The 21,939-nt window shown below is 67.2% G+C and overlaps 1 protein-coding gene across 1 annotated transcript; it reads right to left on the reverse strand.

Moving 5' to 3' along the window:
• Positions 1-6,546: 6,546 nt before the first annotated feature.
• Positions 6,547-21,005, reverse strand: SALL3 (spalt like transcription factor 3). Its single transcript, XM_037509681.1, has 3 exons — positions 20,924-21,005; positions 7,912-11,351; positions 6,547-6,978 (listed from the first exon to the last, which is right to left on the reverse strand). Exons 1-3 carry the CDS (start codon positions 21,003-21,005, stop codon positions 6,547-6,549), a joined length of 3,954 nt encoding a protein of 1,317 aa, XP_037365578.1.
• Between the last annotated feature and the right edge of the window lie 934 nt (positions 21,006-21,939).

Here is a 21,939-nt window from a genome sequence, read left to right on the forward strand (position 1 = left end):
GAGTCTCCCCGGCGCCGCAGGGTGGGTCGGCAGCGATGTCGGGGTCACCCAGGGCGCCGTGAGGCTGGTTTTAGCCAATCTAGACAGGTGTCAGGGCGACCGCGCTCTTTGTGTTCTTTCATTCTCTGTTGCTTCAGGACAGAAAGTCAAAGGGAGAAAATGACAGGAAGCCTCGCGGGCTGGGGCTGGGCTGGGCTGGGCTGGGCTGGGCTGGGGCTGGGCTGGGCTGGGCTGGGCTGGGGCTGGGCTGGGCTGGGCTGGGCTGGGCAGGGCTGGGGCTGGGCTGGGCTGGGGCTGGGCTGGGCTGGGCTGGGGCTGGGGCTGGGCTGGGCTGGGCTGGGCTGGGGGGGCTGGGCTGGGCTGGGGCTGGGCTGGGCTGGGCTGTGCCAGGGCAGGGCTGGGGCTGGGCTGGGCTGGGCTGGGCTGCTGGGCTGGGCTGGGCTGGGGCTGGGCTGGGCTGGGGCTGGGCTGGGCTGGGCTGGGCTGGGCTGGGCTGGGCTGGGCTGGGCTGGGCTGGGCTGGCTGGCTGGGCCGGGGCTGGGCCTGGGCTGGGCTGGGCTGGGCTGGGCTGGGCTGGGCTGGGCTGGGCTTGGGCTGGGCTGGGCTGGGCTGGGCTGGGGCTGGGCTGGGGCTGGGCTGGGCTGGGCTGGGGCTGGGCTGGGGCTGGGGCTGGGCTGGGGCTGGGCTGGGCTGGGGGGCTGGGCTGGGGCTGGGCTGGGCTGGGCTGGGCTGGGGCTGGGCTGGGCTGGGGCTGGGCTGGGCTGGGCTGGGCTGGGGCTGGGCTGGGGCTGGGGCTGGGCTGGGCTGGGCTGCTGGGGCTGGGCTGGGCTGGGGCTGGGCTGGGCTGGGGCTGGGCTGGGCTGGGGCTGGGGCTGGGCTGGGGCTGGGCTGGGCTGGGGCAGGGCTGGGCTGGGGCTGGGCTGGGCTGGGCTGGGCTGGGCTGGGGCCGGGGCTGGGACAGGGCTGGGGTGGGGCTGGGCGGGGGTGCGGCCGTGATCCTACCTCTCGCTTTCTAAGCAGTGGGAGTCCAAGTCCATCTCCAAGCCCACTCTTTGCCAGCACAGCGGTGTTGTTCAAGCCCCGTCTTCACGGCAGGGCCGCTTCTCTCCGCGGGGCGAGGGCATCCGTGCAGCCCCAGAGTGGCGGCTCCGCCCGGCTGGGAACGCTTGGCCCGTCCTGTGTCGTGGGGGTGCCCCGCCCGGGCTCCCCTAGGCAGGCGAAACTCAGACGAGGCCGGTGTGCGGTTTCTGACGCCAGCGCAGCAGTGAGGGCTTCCTAGCCACGAGCCAGGGGCTCGCGAGCGCCGTCCCCCGTGTCCGCGCGGGGCGAGTGGGTGCTTGGGGGACGGGCGCTTGGGGGTGCTGGCGCAGCCTGGGGGGTGGCGCTCACGGCTCAGCAGTGCAGGATGCGCTGCTGCTGCGGACCGCCAGGTGGAGACGGGTGTGCGGCCCGACGGGTGAGCTCCGAGCAGGCGGCCGCGCTGGAGGGTGTGTGCGGCTCACCCCCAGGACTTGGTTTCTGGCGAAGGGGCTGGCTCCCCCGGTGACAACGCCGCCTCACGCCCCGAGAGTTTGCACACAGCCCGCAGCCACTGACTTCGTGCCCCAGAGCAAGAGTCTGATTCCACGGCGGCAGGGCCTGGGGGTCCAGCCACGCGGCAGGGAGGGGAGGAGGGCCTGCAGCTCCCGGCGTTGCCAGACGGTCCCGCTGTCTTGCACACGCACACGCGTACACACACCCGAGCTGGCTCTGTGCACCAGGCTGCACAGGAGACAGGTGCACGGGAGACAGGTGCAGGCCGGCGTGGGCGCAGGCAGGGTGGGCCCCTCCGGGCCCCCCTGCAGGACTCTGGGGCCTGACTCCTCTCCAGCCCAGTCTCGACTCGCGCTTCCCTGAGGATCCCCGCAGGCGTTTCTACAGCCGGGGATCTCGTTCAGGCTGAGCCAGGGACCCTCCGTGAACGCAGGGTGGGGGCCGGGTGGGGGCTCAAAGCAAGACATGCTCCGGAGAAGTCTGACTGGGCGGGCTCAGGGCAGATGAGAGGGGGCGCCAGGCCCCAAACCCTGTGAAATCACGGGCGTGTGAGGAGTGGGCCTTGCGTGTCCTCGGGGATCCAGCCCCACACACACGCTCAGGGCGCTCATTCCCCAACCGCCTCCAGCTCCCAGCGGGCGACTGCGCAGCGGCAGGTCCCCGGGAGGCCTGGGCAGGCCCCACCCCCAGCCGGCCCCGCACCGCGGGCCATGCTTTGTCAGCACGCGAGAGGCGGCCGTGCCGTTTCGGGGTGAAACCTGGCTGGCCCCCTGGTCAGCACAAGCGCCTGCAGACTCATGTCCAGCCCTGGGAAGTCGCCCTGCCAGGCCTGCCGTGGCCAGGGGCGCCGGAGGCCCAGGGACCAGAGGGTCGTGCTCTTCCTCCAACCCCCATGCCCCCCACAGCCCCCACAGCTCCGGCTGCGCCGACAGCAGCTCAGCCCCGCTCCTGAACCCGCAAACCGCAAGAGAAGAGGAGGAAGGACCGAAGGGACATGACGGGCCGTGTCCCTGCCCCGCGCACAGCCCTGACCGCCCCCCCAAGGACCTGCCGGGGAGGGGCACTGAGTCCCGCCTGGCCCGAGGCAAGCCCGAGGTGCCCCCAGAGGCGCCCCCAGCCCAGCAGCCCCGAATCCCGCCCGCAGGCGGGCGTCGCTGCTCCTGTGCGCCATCAGCTGCGGCTGTGGGAGGACGCGTGTAGTCCTTGGGGTAAATTTAGATCGTGATGAGAGCTGTTCCTGCGGCCGCCGAGGCTGCCAGGAGAAAAACTAAGCAGAAATGCTCCGTGTCTGACACTGCGCAGAGGCTGCCCTCGGCGCGGGGCCCGGCCGGGTCCGTCCGCTTGCCCGCCGCTGCCCCCCTGGGCTCCAGGCTCTCTGGAATGAACACGGGGAGGAGCCCCGGACGCCCGGGGGCAGGCTCGAGCGAGCGGCGCTGGACGCCCTCGGGGAGTCCGGGCCCGCGCCAGGATGGACCAGGCGCCCTGGTCGCCCATGTCCACGCCGGGTGCGCAGGGCGGCCACTCCACCTTGTGGCCCTGGCCCACGGCCTCAGGCAGCTGCGGTCACTCACCCTGCGCTCTGGAAGGGCCTCGGGTCGTGACCTGGCCGCGGGGGGCTGTGGGCTCGCTGTCCAAGCTGACCTGAGACTCGGGCAGAACTTCCACAAGGACTGCAGACGGGGCGTCCCCCGATGGGAATGGGGCGCCCACCCCCGGGAAGCGCGCTCAGGTGTCCAGCGTGCGGCAGGGTGGGGCCGGCTTCAGGCTGCCCGACGGGCGGGCCGGACCGGCCTCCCATCCTGCTGTCCACACAGCCCCGCTGGGTTTCGCCTTCAACACCGTCGCATTTTTTAAAAAGCTTCAATAAGTTCAATGGCTTTTCCTAAGCAAGAATCAAAGATACCAGCACATTTTCCTTGGCACAAAACCGATGCTGCACTTTTTCCCGAGCAATGACGTTTGCAGCAGACTCTTCATCTTAGGTCCTGAGCCTCGGCCTCTGCATTTTGTCTGTGCTGTTACTGTCACCTTGTGTGTCTGCTGAAGTTTTGGGAGAAAGAAAAATTCATATTAGAGGTTAAAAAAACCCTGAGTTCCGGAGGAGGGGCTGTCGGCATCGCCCCATCCTGCCCTCCGTAGACCGGGAGGGGGCACCGGGGAGCGGGCAGCTGCCCGGCCAGAGGGGCCTCACCTGTGCCCGGGACAGAATCGCTTTGGGGCAAAGAGACCACTGGGATTTCATTTAAAGTTGCCCCTTCACGAAGAGACCCTAACAGTACTCATTTCCCGCCGGAGAGGAGGCCCCTACACTCTTCCTAGTTTTGTCTAGAACACTCTGTAGAGCGGCTTTCTCACAGGCCAGCCTCTGCAGGTGGCCGCTGGATTACTTCCTGGCAAAGCCGGAACCTTCTGGGAACGGCGAGGGTACCCCGACTCGCACAGCGAGGGGCGCGGGCCTCACAGACTTAAATCCCGGCCGGGGCGGGCCGGAGGACTTGCTGCCCAGGCAGGAGCAGGCCCGCGCGGGCAGGGGAGCAGGGGCCGGCATGCGTGCGGAGCCGTCTTCCCGGCCCTGCCAGCCCCAGCCCTCGCTTGGCCGCACGCTGGCAGGGCTGGGAGGGGATGGGGTGGGGGTGGGGGTGGGCGGCAGCAGCTCCACCTTTAGGGCTTGTGATGTTTATGATTCCTTGACAAGGGGCCAGAGCAGCCAGCGCTGCCGTGAGGAAGAATCCACAGGCCGGTTGAGTCAAGACACCTCATTTTATGCTCTGCGTATGCGTGAGTCCCTCTTCCCCTGCACTTTAGTTTACACGAGTTATTTAGACAGTCGTAGGAATCTTTGCTTTTTCCCTACAATCCTTTAAAAATTAAATTCACTCTCCTGCCCCAGTGGCCTGGCCTCCCGGCAAAGGCTACTGATCAGGGGTGCTGGCCAGTCCCTCGCCCCCACACATGCCCCCCAGAAGCCGCAGGCCCAGGCGTCCGCAGCAACGTGGAAGGAGGAGGAGTGCGCGGAGCCGCGCGCCCAGGACCGTCAGGTCAGCCGGCTCTGGCGCCTGAGCCCGGCCTGCGGGAGGGACGCCCCGGGCAGCAGACAGGGGCAGGCGGCCCGGGGCGGGGAAGGGCCAGGCGTCAGTGCACTTCCCGTGACCGGGACCTCGCCACGTCTTCTTTCATAGATGTAAGAAGCGCTGCGCTTGGGAGGCTGCGCTTCTATTTCAGAAAACAGTGAGAGACTTCCATTTCAACACCGATCCCGCTGCCCTTGGCTGGCGCTTCAGCCCACTTTGCCAGCGCTGGGCGGCCTCGCGCAGAGTGCAGGCGGGCACCCCAGACACCACTCCCCTCACCCCGCTCTCCTGGGAGCAACCGGGGAGCAGCGGAGCAGCCACATCACAGCCTGCGTCTATTCAGGGCATGACAAGGACAGCGACGTGGCTGGGACCTGGCTCAGCCAGAGGCGGGAGCCACAGCCTCAGCCATCAAAGCTCTGGGCGCCACTGGGGGTCAGCTGTGGGCGGCAGTGCTGGGCTGCAGCTGGACAGCGCTCCTCCCCATGGAGGCCAGCCCGCGGCCCCAGCCTCCTCCCGGCAGGATATGCACCTGCTGCCGGCACTACCTCCGCACCCTCCTGGGGAAGTGAGGGTGCGCCGGCAGCCGAGAAGGACCGGAGCACAAGCCGCCAGGAAGGATGAGACAAATGACGCGTCCACGCGCTGCCGCGGCCCCCCCAGGCTCAGATGCCGCCCAGGAGGGGGGTGCTGCTCGGGGTGACTGTGCCTGCCGGGAGCCGGAGCCCGGAGCGTGGGTGTGCAGATGCCTCCTGTGGCCACCGGCCCCGGGGGCAGGCCCTCAGGGAGGCCCAGAGGCGCCGACCAGCTCCTGCACTCGAGACCAGGCCTAACCCCCGCCCAGCCGCCCAGGGTGTGCCTCAAGGAGCAGCCGACACCCCCAGGGCAGGGGGTGGCCTCTGAGAAGACAGCACTGGTGCGGGAGCCCGACCTCCTCCCCAGGACCGAGGGCGCGGGGCACCCCGCCTGCCTGCACCGTGCAGCCCACCCCAGCCGTGCCCGCCCCGGGGGGCAGTGGTTCCCGGGGCTTTGCGGAGCCTTAAATCAACCACCCGGGGAGGGGCGGGCCCTGGCTGGGCTGGCGGAGCTCCGCCGCCCTGGAGAGGCCCCGAAGGTCTCCCGGTCGGCTTCCTTCAACCAGAGCCATCTGCACAACACTCTGCGTCTCTTTCCGGTTCCAGACCACAGACGCCGCCCTAGCGCACAACACTAACAGCGCCACGGCACAAATCAGGAGTGCGCGACCACAGGGTACAAACATTACCTTTTTATTGTACGGCTTTGATAACGTGAGATATTTACCCACAACTGCTTATAACGCTGTGAGTAATTACGGCGATGTTTGTCTGTAACGCGTCCCCAACTGTTGGGCTACAGACCGCACTGGAGAACAACTGTCCACATAGCAGCTACGAACATTGAAATAAAAAAAAAGGTTGTCACTGACAGGTACTTGCACACGAAAGCATGCAATCTTTCCCGAGAGCTTCACAACTTTGCCTGCATTGAAATAACCCACGTATTCATAGGAAACATATCTTGCTTGGAAAAAAATCACAGAGCCAGATGTATCCTGCCGAACAGCAGCGTCCTTCGCGCCGGGCCGAGGGGCCTCTGCCCGCGTCACCGCAGCCCCAGGAGCGCTTTGGGCGGAGGGCACCGCCGGGTCTCCCGGGAGGGGTCTAGAACCACTTCCAGCTGCTCGCTCGCTCACACCGGCCTCGCGTGCGCTCCCGGGGCGCGGCCTGCCTGGCGGGCTCCCAGGCCTTCTCACTCTGACTTAGGTTTACCGAAAAGGCTGCGGAGGTCTCAGAACAGTCAGGCTGGCGCAGATTGGGGGGCCCTGCTTGCGCGCCCCCTTCTGCGGCTGGGGAGCGAGGTCCCGCTGAGGGAGAGGGAGGGCCGGGCGGTGCCGGAGGAGCCGGGCCGGTGGGGCCGCCCGCTAGTTAATGCCGATCTCCTTGCTGTCCTCGATGAACCTGGTGAAGGGCCGGCCGGCGCCTGGCTCCGAGGCGGCTTTGTCCAGGCCGGCGGCCGGCGGGCTGCTGCCGCTGCGTGCTTTGTCCATCCCCCCCGTCAGGGTGCCCAGGGCGGGGATGGCGCCCCCCCCGAGACTTACGGGGAGCTGAGGGACGCCTCCGTTCTGGATGACGGAGATCTCGTTGTTCTTCACGGCCAGGCCGTTGGTGATGGCCGCGGCGTACTGGCTCCAGAAGCTGGGGTCCACGTTCATGGCCCGCGCCGCCAAGTCCTTCTGGAACATCTCCGAGAACTTGAGGGCGTCGCCTCCCAGCAGAGCCATGGGGTTCTCCACCGACAGGCGGCGGCCTCGCCGGGCCGGGGCGTTGTTCCACATGTGCGTGCCCATGTGCACCTGCGTGTGACGAGAGGGCGCTGAGCGGCGGGCCCAGCCTCCCGGGGCTCTGCGCTAGTCTGGGGACATGGCACTCAGGGGGGTGCTTCTGGACACCTTGCACTTAAGGCACAACACCCCTCTCTGGAGCACAGAGGCGGACCCGGAACACTCCCGCTGCTGAGCCCTTGGGCAGGCGGCCCCTGGGGCGGGCACACGGCCCCGGGATGCCCCAGGGTGGGAGGCCTCTCGGTCTCGAAACATCTGCCCTCTTCTCTGCTGGGAAGACCCTTGGGGCAGGCACGTCGGTGGCCGCCGAGGGCCTGTAGCTCCCAGGCTCCAGGAAGGAAACTGACCCCGAGGCCCCACAGGTGCTGTGCGGGGTAGGAAGGTGGCGCAGTCTACTGAGGGGGCGCGGGCCGGACGCCATGCTGCCCTGCAGGAGGGCCCAGTGCTGGTCTCCTGCGGACCTACTCTTTCCCCGCCCAGGCCGGTCTTCTCCCCAGTGCCCCAGCCCCGGCGTCGCTCCGCAAAGCAGTACAGGCATCCTGCATCGGCACCGTCCCGGGCAAGCTCTGGGAGCCGGCTCAGCTGGCCTCGGCATCTCCCCAGGTTCAGGGCCTCCCCCGGCAGCGCAGCGAGCTCATGGGGCCCAGGCCCGCCGGGGAGCCCACGGCCTGCCCGGGCCAAGAGCCTCACCACTGCCAGGGCATACGCACACCTGTGCACGCCCACCCCAAGGGGCACGCACGACCACACACAGCGGCACACGCCACACAGGCCAGGCACGCGTGCACACCACACACGCCCTGTGCAGGCCTGTGCCGGCGTCTCCCCTGGGCTCTCCACCCTGTGCCCTGGCCGCAGGCGCAGCCCTGCGTGCGTGTGTGCGTGTGGGGAGGGGGTGCTCCCGGCCGGCGGGGGGCGGGGGGCGGCCGGCTGGCCCTTCCTTACCTTGAGGTTGCCCTTGGTGGTGAAGGCCCTCCCGCAGATGGTGCAGCCGAACGGCTTCTCCCCGGTGTGGGTGCGCTCGTGGATCTGCAGGGCGCTGGCCGAGGAGAAGGTCTTCCCGCAGGACTGGCAGTTGTGCTGCTTGGGCGTCCGGCGCGGCGGGGGCGCCAGCATGGGCGCGAGGCTGGGGCTCAGCACGGCCTGGGGCCCGGCGGCCACCTGGACGCCGGCGGGCAGCGGGGGGCCCTCGCCCAGCGGGACGGCCTTGCTGTGCCCGTTTACCTCCATTTTGATCATGGCGGGTGCGGCGCTGGCGAGCAGGCTGGGGGAGCTGTGGCTGGGACCTAGAGCAAAGTCGGGGTCAAACAACGGGGAAGGCAGCGCTTGCAGTCTGTGCGTCAGCAAGTGCTGCTTCAGATTACCCGCCGTGGAGCACCCGCGCCCGCAGGCCGCGCAGACAAAGGGGCGCTCCTTGGTGTGGCTGCGCAGGTGGATCTCCAGCGCGCTCCGGCACGCGAAGGCCTTGCCACAGACACCACAGGCAGCGCGCGCGCACTTACCCCGATCCCGGCTCAGGAACAGCAGGCTAAAGGGGGCCTCCTCCTTGATGGCCGGCCGGCCGGGGTGAGCGGCCGTCAGGTCCAGCGCGCCTCCGTTCTCGGGGGCGGCGGGCGGGCTGTCGGGCCTCTCGGTCTTCAGCGGGACGTCCTGGGGCTCCTCCTGGGGGCCGAGGCCGGGGGACTTGGGGGGCAGGCTCTCGCTGTTGCTGTGCGCGGGGGACAGCGCCTGCATGGAGGATGACGACTCGGACAGGGCCGGGCTGCCCGCACTCCGGCTCTCCAGGTCGCCCACGGCCGACGAGGAGTCGTTGCTCAGCCGGTCGCTGTCCCCGGACCCGTTCTCCACCGACTTGAGGGCGGCCAGCTGTGGACAGCTCATGACCGAGTCGATCATCTTCATCTGGTTCTCCAGGGCAGCGATGCTGGAGATGACGGAGGGCGGCGAGGGCGGGCAGGAGCCCGCGTAGGAGACGAGCGGCCTGGCCGGGTCGCCGGCCGCGTCCTTCAGCTCCGGCTCCTCCTCCATGGAGTTCTCGTCCAGGTCGTCGTCGTAGCCGCTCAGGGCCTCGGCGGCCTTCTCGTCGAAGGGCAGCTCGGCGTCCAGGGCGTCCTGGAAGCCCTCGGGCAGGGGCGTGTTGGGGATCTGGCCGCCCATGTGCATGCGGATGTGCTGCTGCAGCACCACGGCGTTGGTGAACTTCTTCTGGCAGATGGGGCAGGAGTGCTGCACCCGCAGGGGCGGCTTGGCGCGGTGCACGCCGAAGTGTGTCTTCAGGTTGCCCTTGGTGGTGAAGGCGCGCCCGCAGATCTTGCACTTGAAGGGGCGCTCGCCCGTGTGCGTGCGGTAGTGCATCTTGAGGGCGCTCTGGCAGCTCAGCACGCGGCGGCAGATGACGCACTGGTTGGGGTCCGCCACCTTCTTGTCGATGTTCTCCACCAGCTGCTGCAGCTTCGAGGTTTCCGACGTTTGCATAGAGTCGAGCAGCCCCCCGAAGGGGAACTTGGCCTTGAACTGGTCGGAGCCCGCCGGGAGCACCGGGCTGCAGAGGCCCGTGGCCACGCTGCCGTCCGTCAGGGCCGGGGGGGCGGCGGGCACGCTGGATGCCTGGCCGCCCCCGGGCCCCTCCCCGGCCCCGGCCCGCGCGCAGGGCAGGCCCAGGGCCTCGGCTTTAGTCAGGGCAGCCCCGCTGAGCACGGGCTGCGGAGACTCCGAGGTCCCCGGGACGCCGGGCTCGGAGCTGTTGAGGCCGGGGGACAGAGAGGTGCAGTCGCTGGACGCGGGCGAAGGCCGCTGTGGGGAGCGGCTGGCAGGGGTGAGGCTGGGGGAGTCGGCGTAGCTGTTGACGCCAGGGACGGTGGGCGGGAGCTGCAGCCCCACCGACGTGGGCACGGTGGGCAGCACCGGCTTGCTGTCCAGCCAGGTGGTCACGGGCTTCTCGGGGGGCAGCGACATCCCGTAGGGGATCCCGGAGCAGGTGGGCACGTTGTCCAGGTACTCCGGGACGGGGTAGGGGTTCATCTGGATGTGGGGGTACTTCTCCTTGTGCCTCTGGAAGTGCACCTTGAGGTTGCCCTTGGTGGAGAAGCGGTTGCCGCAGATGTTGCACTTGAAGGGGCGCTCGCCGGTGTGCGAGCGCAGGTGGATCTGGAGGGCGCTGTCGCTGCCGAACACCTTGGCACAGAACCTGCACTTGTGCTTGAAGAAGGGGTCCTCGGCGCTGGCCTTGGGCTCGAACACCGACACGTTGGGGGGCTTGCCCTTGCGGTGCTTCATGAGGGCCGACAGCGGGTCCAGCGCGTTGGCCGTGGCCGCGATGCTGACCAGGGGGTTGGGGAAGATGACGCTGCTGGCGGAGGTCTGAGGTAGCAATGGGCCGGGCAGGGGCGCGGGCCCCAGCGCGGGGGGCGTGGACGCGCTCTGGGGGGGCGCGGCCGGGCCGGGGCCGCCGGGCGCGGGGGCGGGCGCCGTGGGGGCGCCGCCCGCGGCCGGGGGCGCGCAGGGCTCGGGGGGCCCGGCGGCGGGCGCGTGCGGGGTGCTGGCGCCCGACGCGGGCTGCGGCAGGTGCGGGGCGCCCTCGAAGGCGGGCGGGGCGGCGGGGCCGGGGGCGGCGGGGCCGGGGGGCGCCCCCGCGCCCAGCTGCAGCGCCGAGTGCGCCGCCAGCCCCTGCAGCTGGCTGGAGGCGGGCGCCGGCGCCCCGGCCGCGCCCCCGGGGTGCAGCGAGGGCCGCGGCGGCGCGCGCGTCATGAGGGCCACCTGGCTGCGGATCTGCTCGATGAGCTGCAGCTGGTGGATCTGCTGCTGCTGCAGCGCCATGAGCTGCTCCAGGATCATGGGGATGGCCACGGCGCCCGCCCCGCCGCCCGCCGCGCCGCCCGCCGCGCGCGCCTGCTGCGAGAACTGCGCCACGGCCACCTTGGTGCCCAGCAGCGTCTCCAGGGTCACGTTGGTGCTGGGCGCGCCGTAGGCCGCCGCGGCCGGGGGCTCGGCCAGCGCGGGCAGCGCGGGCGGCGCGGGCGGGGCCGCGGCCGGGGGCGCCGCGTCGGCCGGCGCGTCCACCTCCATGGGCGCGTCCTCCCGCGCGGCCCGCGCCTCGCCGCCCTCGCCCGCCCCGGGCGCGGCCCCGTCCTCGGCCGCCTCGCTGTCCGAGCGCTCGCCGGGCGAGCTGGCGGGCGACGGCTCGGGGCGCTCCTCGGCGCGCGGCGCCGGCTCATCCTCGCGCACGATGACCACGGGCGGGCTCTGCGCGCAGGTGCGCTTGTGCGCCACGAAGTCCGTCCACTGGAAGAACTCGGCGCAGCACTGGCCGCACACGCTGGTGTCCTCGCTGCCGCTGCGGCTCTCGGCGCCGCTGTCGCCGTCGTCCGCGCCGTCCCCGGGGCCGGCTGCAAAAGCCAAGACACTCGTGAGCGCGACCCGCGCCGCCGCGCGCGCAGGCGAGATCGATGCTTTTTATTCTGTACAAATCACCCGACTCCGGCGCCGCCCGCCCGCGCCCGGCCCGCCCGCGCTGGCTAATCATTTTCTTAGCACAATCCATCAAATTATGAGGCCCTATCCATGGTGGCTACCGCGGCTTAATGAAATTCCATAGAAGCCATTGATTTCCAATATTTTCATACAATCGCAGGGCCCTGTCTGCGGCGCGGAGCGCGGCCACCGGCTCATTAGGATTCCCCTTCGCCCGGCCCCTCATTTCCAGCGAAATCAGAGCCGCCTCTGCCAGCCCCTCACCACGCGGCTCATCTGCAACCTTCCGGCCCAGCCGCTGACCGCGGCCCGGCCAGCGCCGGCCACCCCCCATCACCCCCAGGCGTCCCCGGCCCCCGAACCCCCAAATCAATGGGCATTTACTCCACATGGGGAATTTCCGCTAAACACTTTCATTGCTAAGTGTAACGGAAACGCAGGGCGCCCTGCGCATGGCTTGGGGGTGCCCGGCGGCCGCCAGGCCCGCGTCTCCCTGCCTCCCTGCCAGCCAGCACCGGCCGCTCCGCGAGCCTCGCCAATACAGTCCGGGCGAAAATGAATCATGTTTAATACAATTAATTGGCTCTGTCACATGCAATATTTCTTGGCAAAATGAACCAAAATTATATGTTATTGTTATCAGCCAATAGAGTTCGGCGGTTTGTTAACAAACCAGAAATTATATATTTAAAGTTCATTTATGTTGACATGTTTAACATGAGAATGTTGTAGTCAGACACACTTTTTGTACCTATTTTCATCTATTCTCATACAAAGACTTAGCAAATTATATGCTTCTGCCGTGGTGGAAACCCTCTAATTGGTTACACATGTTTAATTACTGTTGTAGGAGCTACTTCCTGACTTCCCGAACCCTCTTGTGCCGAATAACAGCCGCGTTTAATGAACAATCCTAATTCACACCTGATCAAATAAATGGCTGCCCGGCTCGGGGGTCCGCGCTCCAGCGGCCCGCGCCGGCCTCCACGGTCGAGGCAGGCTGAGGCTCGTGGCCACGCGGCCCCGGCCTGCTTCCCGTCAGCCTGCGGGAGGGGTGACAGCTACAAATCAGCCTTCGGGGACATCCGCGTGGAGCCTGAGGACGAAACACCCGCAGGCCTGGGTCCCCGGAAGTCATTTACTGCGTTCCTTCGCCGAGGAGCCTCCTTTTTTTTTTTTTATTCTTTCAGGGTTTGGAAAAAGAACAATTTGGCACTGAGTTCAACAGAGAAATCTGGCTTCAAAAAAAATATCCTGTAAAAACATCAAGTCCCTAGGCTGGAAAAGAAAATAAAAATATTTTCCGAGGCCAGTCGGTGCTCCGTGAGGCCCCCACTGCCAGGTGATTTATACATGCCTTTAAAAAATTATTAGCAGTGTTCAGTTAGCATTTTCTTAACTGGCTAAACCATTGGAAGGGGAAAAGAAGTTACAGCCTGCAGCCCATAAAGAACTGCTAGACTTTTAAACTAAATTCAGCTCCGAAGATCAGGCTGCAAGGAGCCTCATTACTGTATGGGGGGGGGGGGTAATAGGTATCCGTAATGGGGTTGAGTGTGGCTGGGAGCAAGGGCGCCGCTGATTTACGCTGCAGATAGGCGCAGTAACAAAATAAATACTCAGAGCACTTAACTCTGCTCAGTGTATGCAAAATCTAATTTTAAACCTGCTAAGGTTATGGAACAGGGCAAAGAAAAAAAAAGCATAAGATCTCCAGGTAAATAATTTCTTAGCGATCAGTAAGAAATAGGGCTGTGTCATTCTAGTCGTGCATTTAAAGATGGCGCAGTGCAAAGAGCCTCTCTTTAAATCACCTTGCAACACAACGTTCGGTAGCCGCCCCGATTTCCAAACACGGCTAAAGGCCACCTAATCGGGTTTATCTGTGTTCAGCCATCAGGCTGGAGTCGGTGTCAGGAAACAGCAAAACTGTACACGAAATAACTGTTTAACTAGACCCCAGCGGAGTGGTTTTCCACTTCTTGCCAATGCCCAAAAGCCTGACTGTCCACAATTCTCCTAGATTTAAATATTTTAAACAAGAAAGCGCCCAAGAAACAAAATACTGTGAATGCCTGCCTTCAGCGCCTGAAGAAGATCAAGTGTGTAACTTCAATGATATACAAAGTATAAGCATTTAAAATTTTACACAATGACACCGTCTCTTGCTGCAGGGGCACCTTTTAAACACGGGGCTCGGGTTAGGGACGGCGAGGGCTTAAAAACTCAGGTGTTTTCTGGATCATTTCAAGGGCACGGCGTGTGGGGGAGACCGGCTCACCGGACTGCACACGTCCTGTGGTTACACGTGAGCCGCCCCGGTGGCTCGGGAGCGGGGCTGTGACTCGACTGTACTCTGGGCTTTTCCCAAAGGCCCAAGCGATCCAAACTAATCTCTCTTGACTTTAAAGATGACTTCTGCTTTTTGGCGCATTCGATGCTTTCAGGGTTTGCCTCCAGACCGGGGAGCTGGGGTGCCCCCAGGACGAACGCCTTCCCCTGTGGCAGGTCTGCAAACCCCAGCCACTCCTCAGGGGCAGCCTGTGCGTGGAGTACCGAGCCCTTCCTGCCAAGTGCCAGGCCATTCTGTTTAATACGATTGCATATGATGATCACCTGGACACAGCGAGGAGCGTCTTGTCGAAGTAAAATAACTTTCCGCTTACGTTCCTTTAAAACTGAATACGGAAATTGGGTGGCCGTGGCCGTGGCCGTGGGCCCACGTGGGCCGGCGCGGTTGTTCCGGTCAGGGACGGGCCAGGCTGGGTCTTACACACCGAGCTCCCAGGTGACCTTGCCTTTCCACTGAAACTACATGCAGCGAGGAAAGCGCTCGTCCGCGCGGCTCCGAGTTCTCACTCTGGCGCCCGCCTCTGGAATCCCCACCTCAGCATGCTGCCTGGGAGCCGGATGGCGCGCACTCGGCCACCACTTTGACCGCCTGATACCAGCGTGGCCTCGCCCCCGCTGCCTCCGATGAAGGCCATGTTCGTTAAGAGTCTTCACCGCAGTGAACAGAAATAAAAAGCGAACAGCTCGCTGGCGGGACGGGCTTCCGTGTGCACACCTCAGACCCGGGTGACTCTGCCCCGAGCCACAACAGGCTCCCGACCTAGGGCTCGGGGCGACGCCAGGGCCGGGGTCTCCAGGGCGGGCGCGGGCCGGGCAGGGGCGGCCCACAGTCTGGCCCGGCACTGACTCCTCAAGAACAGCTTCTACAACAAGAACCCCACCGGGACGGCATCTACATCCTGTCGTGGCCCCAAAGCCTCCCGAGCTGCCAGGGCGTGGGCGACAAGACATTTAGTCCAGGCCTGCTCGGCCATATTTACATCAGATTTACATTCTGAACTGAGTTTTGTGTCCTGGCATAGAACTCATCACGGCCCTTAGTCAATGCGCCGGCGGTTTTGTTTCGAGGGAAAACCATGCCAGGGCCGGGCAGCCAGGGCGCAGGGGAGACGCCCACGCATGTGGAGGCCCTGGGGGGCGCAGGCCTCCTGTCCCCACCCGGGGCTTTGCCTCCTGCACACCCATCTCTCAGCTAAGACTCCAGGTTGTGGAGAGGTGATGGGGAGTCGGGCCAGGGGGATGCCCACCGGGCCGGGGCCGTGTCGGGCCGAGCGAGACCCACGGGCAGGACCCCATGTGCTCCCCGAGGGCCGCGGCTGCCTGTGCGGCTCCCTGCACCCCGGGATAAGCCGCTCTGGGAGATGTCCAGTGGCCAGGGGAGACCAGTGTCAGGCCGTGGCCACACGGCTGTGCTGGGTTGCGGAACCCCCACACCTGAGGAGCAGTAGCTCTGGGAAGAGGGGGTGTGATTGGCTTAGGGTAGCCCCATAGCTGCTATTTATGCCGAGGCGTTCAGGGCGTCTGACTTGGTTCCGACACCCCAGCAGGCGCTGTGTGCTCGGGCCTGGGGGGCGGGGGCTGCCGCCTCTCAGGGCAGCCCTCACAGGACGGCGCAGCCACACTGGTCGGAAACGCGTGATTCTTGTCACCTCTCTGGGGGACGCAGGTCTCACCAAAAGGTCCCTGCTCTCCAGCTCAGCTGTCTGAGTGGGGGAGGCCCCCTCGGCCCCCCCCCCACAGCTGTGTGACCGCCCTCAGGCTCCACGGTCTGCAGAGGCTGGTCTGGCCTCCCAGGCAGGCGGCGGCCCAGGCCAGGTGAGCAGGCCCGAGACACCGGCGGCGCTTTCCCCGCCAGTTCAAACCGCGGTGCTCAGCAAGATTTTTAAATCCTCTTTCCAGGAGTCAGAGCCTGGTAAACAAGCGAGCCAACGACAGAGAAGTAACAAAGGGGTGTGTGACCCGACGCGGGGCTCGCCTGCCTCACCCTGCTCCGCGCTCCAGGTCTCCAATTCCTCACAATTAACAAAGGAGGCCGAGCTCCTGGGCCGGGCAGGGCAGCTGACTTCCCGCTTCAGTCAGAACTTCAAGATGCCACGTGGGTCTCTAGGAAAGGAAAAGCTGCTTTCCCTTGGCCTCACTGGCCCTTCAAAATCTAGAAAGCATTTTTCAAGTTTTCCTAAATTGCAAGGAGCCACTTATTTTCTTGCAAATTAATTCTTTTTAACTCCTTATGACAGCTCTGAATCCCATAAAGAAAGATGAATTATCACACACTGGGCCCGAGCTGTGAAGCAGGAGGAGACAAATCGAGGCCCCGCTGTGTTTAACAATGTAGAAGAAATTCCAGACACAGGAGAAAAACCGCGTCCCTTCCCCAGACCTCCAGCGCGCGGGAGCCGACGGTGGAGGGCACTCTTGCCACGCGGACGGCCGGGCCGTGCAGCCCAGCTCGGAGGCCGCAGCGGCGCTGGTTAAGTGCCGACCACCTGTGGCACCACCCCGGCGTCTTCGGTTGAAAACACGGGAAGCCCCGGGAGGAAAACAGCCTCTCCCCTGCGGACGAGGGCGGAGCTGCCCCCGCCCCCCGGCCCAGGAGCTCGGCCCGGGCCCCGCGGCAGGCTGCACACACCGGGCGCTGCCCCTCCGCTGTGCTGGGCTGTCCGGGCGCCGGGACAGGTGCAGCTCGAGTCGGCGCACACCTGGAGTGTCCCCTGCAAGGACCCGCCGCTGCCCGCCCAAGCTCAGTGAGGGGGCACGAGGCTTGTGTGGGGCCACTTCTGCTTAGGTTAGCATCCGGGTGGTTTAAACCCAGAGGCTGGGCCCCGCGGGCCTGGCGAGGGCCAGTGTGGTTTCAGCAGGACTCCCGGGAGTGCCGCCCGCCCCCCCGGCACCGGTCCCCCTGCTCCGCGACCACGCGGTGCAAGCCTAAGACAAGAAGCAAACCACCTAGACGAGCAAACACCTGGGCCTCGAAGGCCGAGGAGAGGGGCTCGGCGGCCGGTAAATCACCGTGTGGCCTGTCAGCGCCCGCCGCCCCGCTGCACTCCCGCGGGCAACCTTCACACTGGAGCAAACCCTGACCCACTGCCAAGGGTGGCCCTGCAGGGGCCGGGCCCAGCGTGCCGCGGCCACCGCGGCCCGAGGAGGCCACCGGGGAAGGGCCAGGCCGGGCGTCTCCGCACAGGGCCTCGGCACCCGCAGGGTTAACCACACAGCTCGGGAGCAGCAGCTGCACAAAAGAGAGCCCTTTTCCGGCTTCCTCAAGGACCAGAAACACGCGTGCCGCCGGTGGCCTGTGACGCGCGGGCAGCGCTCAGCATCGGGCCGGCACTTCACGCGTGAAGCAGCCGCCGCCAAGGTCAACAGCACAGATGCACTAATTGTATTATGAGCTTGACATCTAGCGGCCGCCCCTGGCAGGGCAAAGCAGGCAAAGGTTAAGTCAGCAGGGCTTGTCAAAGCCCTCCTAACTGCCACCGTCCGGAGAGCACTCGGGGCCGGCCCGCACCCCTTCCCGCAGCCCTTGGACAGGAAGGCCGCCCTGTGCTGGCCGGGGGCTCTCTGGGCTGCAGGGGGTGGGGGCCGAGGTGGTGAACACAGCGGTCTGGGGCGACCGCAGGGGAGGCTCCGAGACCAGGACGCCACACGCAGGCCTTGGAGGCCTGGGGCCAGCGGCTCGGCCTGGAGAAGCTCCCTCCAGCCAAGCAGCGAGCCAGCCTGGGCCGCTCACAGAAATGGAGCCATCGCATCGTTTTATTATCTCAATTACTAGTTCGCACTTCCTGCAACACCACCAGCCTTATTCGTCTGCTTGGAAATCACTGCGTTAACTGTGTTTTAAATCATAAAATGTGTCGAAACTACAAGAGAAAAACGTAAGCACAGGTTTTAAAATACAAATAAAAGTTCATTTAGAGTAACATTAAAACGTCGCTGCCTGCCTGGGTTGCACGTAGCCGGCTTTTATGTGCAACGTGAGCAGGCTGCCACAGGCCGGAGCCCCGGCGGCGGCGGCTCCCCGGCCGGCCCGCAGGCCTGGCCTCGCCCGCCCTGGCGGCTGGTCAAGGAAGCAAGTGGGAAAACAGAAAGTGACAGACAACAAAAGCTCTTCCGGTTATAAATATTATCAGAAATCGCCATTCCTGAGCGCGTCTCCCAGCGTTAGAAGATGGTGCCTGATCTCATTAGCAGTTCAGAAGAGCTTTGTTTTACTTCAACAGAAGCCCTTTGCCAACACCTCGGAGAGCCCCGCAGCCCAGGCCCCGACCCCCGCCGGCCCCCCGGGAGACGCCCCTGCAGCTACCTTGCGGTGAATGGGCAAGCTGCTTAGGGGCTGCAGTTGAAAAGGAAATCTGACCCACTTTTGCCTGCTTTTGCCATCATCTTGTATGCAGAAAATAATCAGCTTGCTTGCTAAGTAATTCCCGCTGCTGGCCCTCACCTTCCTCGCTTTCTGGTCTCAACAGATCTGAAAATATTGGGATTTTGTAAATATATTGGGGACGTTTAAGAGGTGCCCCCGCCCCCCCCTTTTGTTACACAAGGAGCTCTCTCTGGAAGGGGGGGACGGATTGGCAAGCTGTTTTGTTGGCCTCTGAAGGGTGCATTTTAAAATCGGTTAAGTTTCCTGAATGTTATTTTTTTCAATAAAGGTTGGGCAAGTCTCCTTTCCTTTCTTCCCCTGGTCACTCACTTTTCTACCTTTCAAGTTTCAGAGAAAGCAATCTTCCTCCGAATGCTAAAAAGTGGCTTCTGCATTGTTTCTTTTGGAATGCTGAATTGTAAAGTGGGGCGCAGGCACAGCACTCCAGGCGACCGTGCAGACACAGATAAAAGAAAAAAGATCTGCTGAGGGCTGGTGGCCTCCTTCCCCTTAATTTAAACTCCGCCTGCGAACACCACCGGTGAATTCTGAAATCACATGCCCGCCACATTGGGAAGGATCCGCGATCGCCATATGACTGCAAGTTGGCAGAAAATAAAAACGCACTTTGAAGCAATTAGTGCTCACAAACAAAATACAGGGTGGCAACTTGTTTTAAATCATAATATCCTTTTGTTCCTCCGTAAATACATACTTTCTCCCCGAGGAAGATGACCCGTGTCTTTGGTAAGTTGTTTTCCGTGCTAAAGGGTGGCAGGTGGCACCTCGGGGAGTCCTCCCGCGGGTCGGGGTGCTGCTCTCTGCCTCTGGGAGTTTAATTAATTTTTCTTAAAGCACCAACGTTCAGCTGGCGCGAGGGGCCCGAGACGGAGGCCTGCGCGCCCCTGGATCCGAAAGCTGCGTCCCATTTATTTCTAGATTTTCAGAAACAGGAATGAAATAATCTGCAATTTTCGAAGGCGACGTCTGCTGGGGCTGGGAGGCTCAGTCATCCTTAACACACACGTTTCCAACGGGAAAGCGCTACAACTTTCCACAAACCACCGTGACTTTCGCTCCTTCTAGAGGCACCGTCACCTTTCGCGCGCGGAGCCCGAGGCGGCGGCCTGAGCTTCTCTCCGGAGAAGCATCTCGCGGCTCGCTTCGGAAGCAAAGCCCGCGAAACCAGTCCCGGGCCCGGCCCTGCCGGTACCTCGCGGGGCCGCCCGCCGTCCGGGCCGCGCCCGCCTCCGCTCTCCGGGCGCCGCCGGCGTCTCCGCTGCAGCCTCGGCCGCTGGCACCGCCGCGCTGCCGGGTGCCCGGGCCGCTCGCCCCGCGGGGACGCCGCGGCCAGCTCACTTCGCTCCCGCCAACTTCGGGGTCCCTGTGCGTCTCTCCCCGCGCCCCGCGGGTCCTCCCTGCTCCGGCCTTGGCCGCGGAGGCCGCTCGCTCGCGGGTCCCTCGGCGCGCGGGAGCCGCTCCTGGCCGGGCGCGGCGGCTCCGGAGCCCTCGGCGCGGGCGCGGCTGCCCGGGAGCCCGGCCGGGCCGGCCTGTTGCAGACGCGCCGGCCCGGAGCCCCGCCGGCCCCGACCTCTCCCGGCCCGGCCCGGCCCGGCCCGGCCCCGCGCGCCCCGGGCCGCGACAAAGCCCGAAGTGTGGCACCGTTGCTCCTCGGCGGCCGCGGGAGCCGGGCTCGGGCGCTCGGAGCCCAGGACGCGCCGGGCGCCGCTCCCCGGGGCAGGGCCGAGCTCCGAGGCGGGCGTCTTTCTCCTCCGCACAACTGGGTCCATCCCCGGGTCTGTCCGCGGCCAGCGCGGGACGGAGCAGCCGAGTGTGAGGAATTCGCCCCGCCGGAGTAAACAAAACAAAAAAATCCATTTCCATGACAAAAAGGCTCTTTGTCCGGCGCCGCCACCATATGCGGCGCCCCGGGCGCGCCTCCCGCCCCGCCGGCCCGGCCCGCGCGGGGACCCTCGCCCGGGGACCCTCGCCCGGCGCGCAGCCCGACGGGCGCCGCTGCGCCCCGGCCGGCTCCCGGCCCCGCGCCGGCCCTCGCGCCCGGGACGCGGGTCCCGCCGCCCGCCCGGCCGCGGCCAAAAAGTTGGCGCGCGGGTCTCGCCGGGGGCCGGCCGCGCTCGGCGCCCCCGCCGCCCGCCCGCCCGCCCGGCCCCGCGGCCTCCCCGGGCGCCGGCTCCCCGCCGCGGGCAGCGCGCGGCTCCGGCCCGGCCCGGCCAGCGCCCGGCGCCGGGGAGGCCCGCGGAGGGTCGGCCGGGCCAGCGCGCCCGGCGCCCGCGAGAGGGGCCGCCCCGCGGCCGTGGCCCGCGGCCCCCGCGCCGCGCCGGGCGCACCCGGACAGCGGGGCCGCCGCGGGGCGCACACTCGTCCCGGGCGTCCCGGGGCCCGGCCGGCGGCCCCGCTGCCTGCGCCGCGCCGGGGGCCGAACAAAGCTGCCCCGCGGCGGCCTCCGGCCCGGTCCGCGCGGGCCGCCCGGCGCGCCCCCGCCCGCGGCCCCCGGGACGGGGCCGGCCCTGGCGCGCGGGGCGCGGAGCCCGGGGGGCGGCGCGGAGGCGGCGGCCCGAGCCCTCCCGCCCGCGCCCGCCGCGCGGCCCCCGGCCCGGCCCGAGCCCGCCCGCCCCGGCGCCGGCCCCGCTCCCGCGGCCGCGCCAAGTTCACTTCGCCAAGTCGCCGCCGCCGCGCGCTCGGGCGGGACGCGGCGCCCGGCCCGGAACCCGCCCCCGCCCGCCGCCCGCCCGCCCGCCCGCGGCCCCTCACCGTGGTCCGGAGCCCCGTCCGGCGGCGGCGGCTCCTCGTCCGAGCGCAGGTGCTGGGGCTTGGCCTGCTTGCGCCGGGACATGCTGCTAGCGGCGCGCGGGGCCCGCGCGGGGCGGCGGCATCAGCGGGGCCGGCGGGGCCGGCGCGGGGCGCGGGGCGCGGGGCGGCGGCGGCTGCGCGGGCCGCGCATGGGGCCGGCAATTAGGCGGGCGGGCGGCGCGCGGCCCTGAGCCCGGCCGCGCCGATTGGCCGCGCTCCAGCCGCGGCCTATGCAAATGAGCCGCGCGCAATTAGCGGCCGGGCTGGAGGGGCCGGGCCGGACCCCGCGCTGCCCGGCGCCGCCTCACATCGCGGCGCCCGCCCGCCCGCCCGCCCGCCCGCCCGGCTCGGCTCGGCTCGGCGGCCCGCGAGGCCGGCGGCGGCAAAGTTTGGCGGCTGCGCGCGGCTGTGTCCCCGGCGCCGCGCGCCCCTTTATAGAGCGTCGGCGCCGCCGCCCGCGCCCCGCGCCCCCCCGCCGCCGGCGCCCCTCCCGGGGCGGAGGGCCGGGCGGGCTCCGGCCGCGCCTTTGTCTCCCGGCCCGCTCGGGCGCCGCGCTCCGGGGCGCGCGGGGCCGCCGGCGCCTCCCTCCGCCTCCCTCCGCGGCGGCCGGGCGCGCCGGCCCCGGCTCAGGTGCGCGGCCCGCGGGTCCCCGGCTCGTCCCGCGCGGCGCCGCCCGGAGCCCGCAGCGGCCGGGGCGGAGCGGAGCGGAGCGCGCGGAGCCGGGTGCGCACGCCGGGCGGCGAGACTTCGGCAAGAGCAACTTTCCGGTTCGGAAGCGGCGCGGGCCGCGGCTCCTCCCCTCCCTCCCTCCCCCCTCCCCCCCCCGCCCCCCCGCCCCCCCCCCCCCGGCCCGCCGCCGCCGCAGCGCCCGCCCCCCCGGCCGCCCGCCCGCCGGGCCTCCCGCCGCCCGCAGGTCCCGGGAGGGGCGGGGACGCGGGCCGGGGCCTCCGAGCGCGCCCCGGGTGGGCGCCGGGCCG

The sequence above is a fragment of the Talpa occidentalis genome, unplaced genomic scaffold, assembly GCF_014898055.3.
Source record: "Talpa occidentalis isolate TD23 unplaced genomic scaffold, MPIMG_talOcc4v2.1 talOcc4.13, whole genome shotgun sequence".
Classification (NCBI taxonomy): Eukaryota; Metazoa; Chordata; class Mammalia; order Eulipotyphla; family Talpidae; genus Talpa; species Talpa occidentalis.

Coding starts and splice junctions, on each gene's coding strand:
- SALL3 (XM_037509681.1), bottom strand. CDS start 21,005: ATGTCCCGGCGCAAGCAGGCCAAGCCCCAGCACCTGCGCTCGGACGAG. Junction 11,352..20,923: donor GGACGGGGCTCCGGACCACG/GTGAGGGGCCGC, acceptor TGGCTTTTGCAG/CCGGCCCCGGGGACGGCGCG. Junction 6,979..7,911: donor CCACCAAGGGCAACCTCAAG/GTAAGGAAGGGC, acceptor CGTCACACGCAG/GTGCACATGGGCACGCACAT.